The 9,045-nt window shown below is 35.6% G+C and overlaps 1 protein-coding gene across 2 annotated transcripts in view; it reads right to left on the minus strand.

Annotated features, from left to right (window-relative positions):
• Positions 1–7,529, minus strand: part of LOC126161605 (protein tramtrack, beta isoform-like) — a 202,726-nt gene extending 195,197 nt beyond the window's left edge. For both annotated transcript variants that reach the window (XM_049917556.1, XM_049917555.1), the window contains exons 1-2: positions 7,395–7,529; positions 2,723–2,928 (exon numbers count right to left, since the gene is read on the minus strand). In XM_049917556.1, the coding sequence (XP_049773513.1) occupies positions 2,723–2,905 (183 nt within the window). In that variant the 5' untranslated portion in view covers positions 2,906–2,928; positions 7,395–7,529. The remainder of the gene's footprint in view (positions 1–2,722; positions 2,929–7,394) is intronic.
• Between the last annotated feature and the right edge of the window lie 1,516 nt (positions 7,530–9,045).

Consider the following 9,045-nt stretch of genomic DNA (forward strand, 5'->3'; position numbering starts at 1 on the left):
GTATGTCCTCCTCTGAGCAGGTGGCTAATTCAGTCCAGGATGATGTCTGTCTATATGAACACAGAATGTTTTGGTTGTGGCACACTTACACTCACTGTTCACCCAGGTTTGAATCCCATGACCCATTGAGTCATGGACTAGTAAGGCACAGCACTACCTCCAAAAATTTTCTTAAGTCCTCTGTAAATATTTCCTCATGTTCCAAACACGCTGATGCAAAAATATTATGTACTCCAGATGACTTGCACAGACTGCTGCTAACAGTTCAACTTACACTGCAATTTCTATGAGTTGGGTTTGAAATTTTGGATACAGTGCTGCCATCTTGAGACATCCACGTAAAACTCAGGTATTGATATCACATTGCCACATTAAAATTTTTCACTGTGGTTTCAGGCCTGTAGGGCTGAGCAGAAGTTGTATTTTAAACCTCAGCTCAAAACAAGAAAAATATAATGAAATTGGGACTTTTGCCTTCTGCAGGCAAGTGTTCTACCAATTGAGCTACCCAAGAATGACTCAAGAACTGCCCTTACAGCTTTAATCTTAACAGTACCTTGTCTCCTACCTTCCTTTCACTCTGGATTTCTGCTATAAGTCTGTGCGCTACACTGTGTGCCCTACGTGATGAAAGCTTGGCTCATGTCTCAAATCAAGTGTCTTCACACAGTAAAATTGGAGAACAACACCAGCTGTGTAAAGCATGAAGTTTTTCTACAACATTATTCTATGCAGAATTTGACTGTAAGCCACTGTCTCGACTGAAAACACACAGAGATAGTGATTTCCATTGATTCATTGAGTATGGTGCATAGTCAGTGTCATTCTGTGATTTTACTGTGCAAAGACAATTGATTTAATGCTATGGAGGCAAGCTTGCACCACGGAGAACACACAGCACAGTGCACAGGCTTGCAGCAAAGTGCATATGCTCACACAGAACATGCACAACAGTAACTGGAACATCAGGCATGTGCCACCAGGGTCTTAAATATGTCTGCTTGTGCCTGTGTATATGCGGATGGATATGTGTGTGTGTGCGAGTGTATACCTGTCCTTTTTTCCCCCTAAGGTAAGTCTTTCCGCTCCCGGGATTGGAATGACTCCTTACCCTCTCCCTTAAAACCCAAATCCTTTTGTCTTTCCCTCTCCTTCCCTCTTTCCTGACGAGGCAACCGTTGGTTGCGAAAGCTAGAATTTTGTGTGTATGTTTGTGTTTGTTTGTGTGTCTATCAACCTGCCAGCGCTTTTGTTTGGTAAGTCTCATCATCTTTCTTTTTAAATATATTTTTCCCACGTGGAATGTTTCCCTCTATTATATTCTTAGAATAAAATCTGATTTTTGTTACCCATATAATACCAAAAATTAAAACAATTGAGCTTTAGACCAATTATTAACAACATTGGTCTTACAATAACTCAGGTTGAATGCCTCTATGTAGTGTTGTTTCTGCAGTGCAGCTTACTAATCCCTGTAAACGAACAATACAGCATTTCTTTTGAAAAAATAAGTTTTACAGTTACAGTTTATCATTTTTATGTTATTTATTCATATTCAATTTCTTTTCCACTAGCTTTGTGGCCACCATTCCATTTTCAAGTGCAAATTCTTAGACAAGGTGTCAAGCTGAATCCTGGCATCTACCTGTGACCAATGATGATGCCAGGTTTCAAACTGACAGCTTAGATGATTACAAAAAAAAAAAAAAGGGCTTGAGAATGAGGCTGCAACCCCAAAACTAATCACAAAGAAATGAAATATAAACAAATAAAATCGAAACGATAAAGCTAGCTGCAGAACTTCCATTTTCACAACTAATACTTTGTCAGCTATGGGCCTGCAAGGACAATTCTTCTTCAAAAATAATGAAGAAGATTATGGAAAACTTGTATTTTATGGAAATACGGAAGCATCTGATCCAACCCGTCTGCTTTGACCAATGACGTCACAAATATGGCGGAAACAAAAACAAACACACACACTTTCTACAAGAAGCCTAATGACACTAACGGGACAAGCGCGGGAAATGGGGTGTTTTGGGTGGGGGGGCAAATTAAATACAAACAAATTTAGATGCCTTGCGTAGCTATAATGTGTAAGTGAAGACAGCCACGCACGAATACCCACCTACCTCCCCAGGGGTCGTAACCCCTGCAACCCATAGAAGATAAAGATGCTTCAGTAGCTGATTAGTTGTTTTTTGTCTTTTAAAAAAAAAAATCTCACGGGATAGAACGAACAGACCAGAAAGATAAATATAATAAACTAAAACAGAAATTCGAGGAAACAGATAATTAAAATAAGTAATAAGTGTTTTTAAATTAAAAAAAAAAAATCTCACGAGATAGAACGAACAGATCAGAAAAGTAAATAAAATGAGATAAAACAGAACTGGAGACAGCCACACTCAAACCAAACTCTGCGCCGTCATGACGTCACACACGACAACACCCTTACGTCACGGGTCAAAGCAGACGCGTGGGATCGGACGCTTCTGTCGACCCTATTTTATTATACAATATAATGATATTCATCAACAATGACATTGCTTTTTCAGATTTCTTCCACTTACTGGTCAAACTGAATGGTTACTTATAAATGTAACTTATATTCCCATCACAAAAACTAAAATCTAATAATGATACTCATTGCTAGTAGCTACAGAATGTATCATTTTCTAGCTCATTCTCATTGTTAATGAATAAATTTAAGATAACATACCTGAAATACTTTCCTGAAGAAAGGACTACATGCTGACAAAATCACTTTGTGGGCACGAAGACATTGCCCATCACTTGCTAAGGTTACATCAACAAGGCCTTGTTCTTCCCACAAACTTTCGAAGCTTGTAACTATATTTGACTGGAAACTATTCCATTTTAAGCAGATTTGCTGCCCAGCCATCTCTAAAATAATTCTTTTCTGGACTGAAAAAAAGGCAAAAATCCTTTTAGTATACAAACATAGGATAAGCTAGAGTGCTTTATTATATGGTCTCAAATATTTATCGTGGATGAGACGAGGGCAAAGAGAGCCATTTGATTTATGAAAAGATTTTACTTTTTAAAGGAGAAAAGGAAGTTTAATTCACTATGAAATTGTTCTACTCAACTTTCCTTCACTTAATTAGATCAATAAATCATCTATACACAAAATTAGAAAATATGAACAATATTACAATTCTGAAGGAAATGATTCTTCCTAAAATTGGAAAATTGGAAGTAATTCAGAAGAAAGGTACAGTTGCCGATTTCCGTAGGTGTGGGGGGATAGCGGAATGTCCGCAATATATTGTGAGATCGTGGAAATAAAATACTTAGGATGGATCAAAACTGGGAGCCACAAAGTAAATCTGTACCACACCCATCACCACAATAAGTGATGCATCTGGATCGATTCTGGGCAACCCAAACCAACATGCAATGTGAATTGGAGTAACATGCAAACCAAAAAAGAAATACTGGTTCAGAACAATATATATACAAACACTCATAATGGCTGGAAAATTCAAACGACTAGCAGTCATGCTCAATTCAATACAAATTTCAATAGTGGCATTACAAGAAAACTGTGCCACTGATGAAGAAATACAAGATTCAGTAAATATAGAAAACTCAGAAAGAGATAAGAAAATAAACGCATGAAAACCATGCCACACCTAGTAATTGTATTCATAATTAATGAATCACTATTAGACTCAGTACTAAATTTTTGGAAAGTCTCTCTCTCCACACAATTCAATGCAGAAATAAGAGGTACCCATCAATTAATACACATCCACCAATAAAACAGAACAACAGAATGGAGAAAGTAAAATTGTTTTTGGAACAATTGGAAGAGTTAGATGATGCTGCAGACAAAATTTAAAAATTTCAGTGGGAGATTTTACTGCTCTGATTGTTAGAGAGTAGATATTCAAAATGATTCATTGACATCTATACTCTAAAAACCACTGTGAAATAGTGTGTATTTTCTATTGTATCATTTATTAGTGTTTTTTCTTGTTCCATTTGTATATTGAACAATAGAAGAATGATTGCTTAAGCATCTTTGTGCTCATCATTAACAGCTATCTTCAAGTAGCTGCCAGTTCAGGTTTTTCAGCATCCCCATGATGTTCTCTCATCAGTCAAAAAATCTGACCATTCGTGAAGCTCTTCTTTGTATATGTTAAGTGTTCCCTATTAATCCTATTTGCTATGGACCCACATGCTAGAGCAATATTCTAGAATGGGTAGCTCTAGTGATTTGCAAGCAGTCTTCTTTGTAGACCTATTAAATTTTCCCATCATCCTACTAATAAACCAAAGTCTGCCATCTGCTTTACCAATGACCAGACCTATGTAATCATTCTGTTCCATAACTGTACAAACTGATACACCCACAGTCACTTAGTTGTACGACTCAAGTGACTGCAATTGTGGCTCAGTGATATTGTAGTCAAAGGATTTGGAATCTCATCAAGATCTGATGAAGAAGCATTTTTCATACAGTATTATATTACAAATAATTGCATCATCTGCAAAAAATCTGAGGTTACTATTAATATTGTTTGCTAGGTCATTAAAGTACAACGTGAACAATAAAGGTCCGAATAGCTCACGCTTTTATTATTACACTTTGGTATTGTAATGGATTGTTGGCATCTGTCCAGTGCAAACAAGAACAAATGTGAAGGCAGCAGAGAAAAAACTGAAAACTATTACAAGAAAATACTATAAGCCTCAACAAAATTAGCGAAATCATCTCCAAAAAACACAGAGATCACACGATATGATTGGATAATTTCAACAAATCATGTGATAAACAACAGAACAATGTTGCAAAGACATAATTACTGTACAAGTTAAAATAAATTAATATAGAAACTGACATTTTCCTGTGAGTAATAAAAATAACATTACTGGCCAAGAATAAGTGAAACCAAATTCCTAAAGTTGACAGAAAAGGAACTTATGACAGAAATCATGCAGCTCCTACAAGAGAAACTGAGATTTAAAAAAAAAGCTATCCCAACCAAAAAAACAACATAATACAAAACTTGAAACAAAAGAGTTACTACCCATATAACAAAAACCAATCTCATCTAAAGTAGGCCCATACCTTGCTTGAAACAAAACCAACCGTACTCATACCTCCTATTGCCAACCCAGTTCATCGATTCAACCCCTCCCCCTAACACTTTCCACCCCCAAATATATAATCCACAACTCCAAACTCCAACAAAACAACAGAAAAAATTATGGAAAAACCATCAGTAAACAAAATTCAGTAACACAAACCTAGCTCCCACCATTCACTGCACTACCCTTGGCCTATAAATCCTCCCCAAATAACTTACTATGATTTTCTGCTAACCTGAAATCATAACCTTACCAACCTCACCTTAAACAACAGCACTCAAAGCCAAAGATATACAATACTGAAACCCTCCACCCCCCCCCCCTCATCACTATATGAAGAGTAGCAGTCTGTTCTCATAATATTATCAATCATGATTTTTGTTGATGATCTAAGTTCAAATGAACAAACCTTACTGTTTGCAGATAAAATAACCTTGTTCTCAACTGAGAAGTATGATGTTTAGGCAATATGACAACCAGATATCCTGTTCAATGAGGTCAAGTGGTAGTTTAAAATAAATATGCTGAAAAGAAATGAAAACAAAACATAGAGGACAATATGTAATGTCAATTAGAGCATGGCTGATTTAGGAGCCTTTATCATTCACAGTAGACTAACTCAAAAACAGTTCACTATTTAAGTCCGTGCCAATTTTTTTGCAAGTCCTCTACATCATGATGGGACTACATAGCGTTATAATATAAAGATACCTGCTAAGACTATATTACAAAGTGTTTCGCAGCCATACAGTACCCGTGACAACCACGAACTGCTGCTACACAGCATGTATTCAGGAATGTGTAGTTGGTGCAGGGGAAGAGGATCAATACGTCAAGTAAAAAAATGAATTATTATACATACCTCATCTCTAAACCAAGAGTTTTGACTATCTTCCGCCAAAACACATTCAACTGCTTTATGTCAATAAGCTGAATACTCGCAACAGTAACAAGAAACTCCAAATTCATCATCTCAACACTCAGAATAAGGGCAATGGGATCAGGCTAAGATGACAATTAACCAAGACAAAACCAGCTATGTGGTTGTCAAAACGTTGGTTCAGCACTAAACTACGTTTAATCACAATTTATGGAACAACCCAAATAAGAAACACTGAGTGACCTAAAAGAATGACTCTCATACATGAAGCACTATCTTTTTCCTCTTCATTGATAACAGAATAGTGTGAAGGTAGATTCAAAATGTGTACTTATTTATGACTGGGTTACTGGATTAAAAAATGATTAGCAGCCCTATTTGCGTAACATGTAACTGCAGGCCAAATTAATATCTGTATATCATAAAACCAATAAAATGTATGCTTAGACACCTGATTTCCCACATATCGGATGCTTCTAAATCAATTAACCACGGGATTCCCACCACTCAAAAACTGCTTCATAAATACGGTACAATATAGGGAAGTAAAGACAACAAACAGAACTTATATATTATGCCACAAAATATCATATTTTGTTAAAGAAAGTTTACCAAATTACGTTCACTCATGCATTTACTCATTCCGGCTTTTCAGAATAGATTCTCTAGTGAAAGAGAAAAGAGATAGTAAAGTGGTAACAACTAGCGATTCAAAATTGTAACTGATTTACTGGCCAGTCAACATACTGGGCTGTGTTATATGACAAATATAATAGCAGCGACATCAATAGACAAAAACTGCTGGATGAGGTGGCGGTTTATTCAATCTCAATGAGGCACAATTACGAAGACACCCCAATAAAATGATATATCGTAAAAGAAAAAAAGGTGTGTGTAACACATATGGAAAGTACGAAATTTTTTGTCACTATAAATAAACACCCACAAGAACAACTTTACTTTTTTGCCTAGTGAACAATTACTCTGCACTTGTAAACAATATGACTCTACGCTCGGTTATAATTTCATTTGCCGCTGGGTTATTTTCAATAGCTGTTGCATTTTTTTATTGTTGCAATAAATCAAAATTGTACGTAATTTGAGGTTCGTGAAAACGTGTACATATAATTTTAAAAAAGAGGCCCTGGGTTATCAACCCGGTAGCGCCACTATGGCATGCGATCACCAAGTTAAAATGCCATTCGTTAACCAAATTAATAACCACCTGTTATCTACGGACACCCAGAATGTCATACGAAAGGGCTCATTCCACAAACACGTTCGTTTACCTTTTCATAAACATATCAATATCTCCAATAACAAACATTGCAGACTATTTAAACGTAGAAAAATTTTCATATCAACTATGTTACCAACGGCATTTTGTTACCTCATTTAAAACATGTAGACAAAATTATGTTTCTGTTTTCAGGACTGAAACTTTACATCACAACAAACATACAAAAATTATATACACAATCCTACTTTCATCGTTTTGACAGACTGCAACCAAAGTTTATTGACAACGTAGTTCAGAGATGGAGCACAGAGTGTGCGTGAGGTTAACCTCCTTGGTTACAGAGATTGGCATCCCTGGAAACGTCAACTGCTTGCTTGTGCAAATACTTTTCTAAAGACGCAAGATATTCAGTGTTGCCCATCTAGAGGTACAAAACCGTGATAAGCGTAAAACATGTAGTAGTAGTATTTTTATTTATTTATTTTATTATCCATCTTTAGGCATTAAAAATGTACATAGGCATTAAAAAGGTACATATACAGTATACATAACTAACAGAAATGGGGACTAGTGCAGCAGGGGATACAACCCGTCGGCTTTGAACAATGACGTCATTCCTTAGTCATAGATCGTAATGTCTTCACTTCGAGTCATAGATATTAAAGCAGTTCTGTGTTCTAATAAGCACTATCATTAAAATAATTGAATGTTAATCTAAAAGCGATCGCTTGATATTCCGTACATCATTAAACGTGTGATTTAATTAACTTAATTGTTTGTTTTTTATTCGGCCGGTACTTAATATTTTTCGTAATGATAATATTGAGGTAATGTGGATTGTGCTTTTTGGCTTTTTAAAAAAAAATCTCACGAGATAGATTAAACTGATCCTACTTTATTAAGCAATCAATAAAAAAACTAAACTAAAACATAACAGCTTTTGCTGTTATGTTTCAATTTCGTTTTTTTACTGATTGCTTAATAAAGTAGGATCAGTTTATTCTATCCTGTGAGATTTTTTTTTTAAGCCAAAAAACACTTATCAGCTACTGAAGGCAGCTACAACACTACGAAGAATCACTTCTCGGCTTTTGACAAGATATTGCTTAATAAAGTAGGATCAGTTTATTCTATCTCGTGAGACTTTTTTTAAAAAAGCCAAAAAACACTATTGCTTAATAAAGTAGGATCAGTTTATTCTATCTCATGAGATTTTTTTTTAAAAGCCAAAAAACACTTATTAGCTACTGAAGGGAGCTACAACACTAAGAAGAATCGCTTCTCGGCTTTTGACAAGATCAATGTTTATCTCTCTTGCATTCCTTTGTTTCTCAACATTCTCCTCAGCTCTTTCATCTTTGTAATACATGGTCTCTGGCGACTTGTGACGTCATTGTTCAAAGCCGACGGGTTGTATCCCCTGCTGCACTAGACCCCAGAAATGGTGTAATATATTGTAGATCATTATTGTCTAATAAGATACAAAAATTTGTCCTTGATGCTGCACATGGTATTTGCACTATATTTACATGTATAAGTTTAAACTAAGTGAAACTATATTAGTACCGATACTTCAGATCATCTTTAGTGCACATTATAAACTCTTCTATCGTATAAAGTGCTTTTTCTCTAAGCCATTTCTAGGTGACACTTTTAAACTCATTCACTGACACATTATGTGCCTCTATTGGCAACATGTTAAATAGTTTTACTCCCATGTACCTGTAACTATAGTGAATTTTCTTTAGTCTGGCAACTGGGATGTCAATATGATGTTTTATACATATTTTTTTTATTGATC

This window comes from Schistocerca cancellata, chromosome 2 (genome assembly GCF_023864275.1).
Source record: "Schistocerca cancellata isolate TAMUIC-IGC-003103 chromosome 2, iqSchCanc2.1, whole genome shotgun sequence".
In the NCBI taxonomy this organism is placed as follows: Eukaryota; Metazoa; Arthropoda; class Insecta; order Orthoptera; family Acrididae; genus Schistocerca; species Schistocerca cancellata.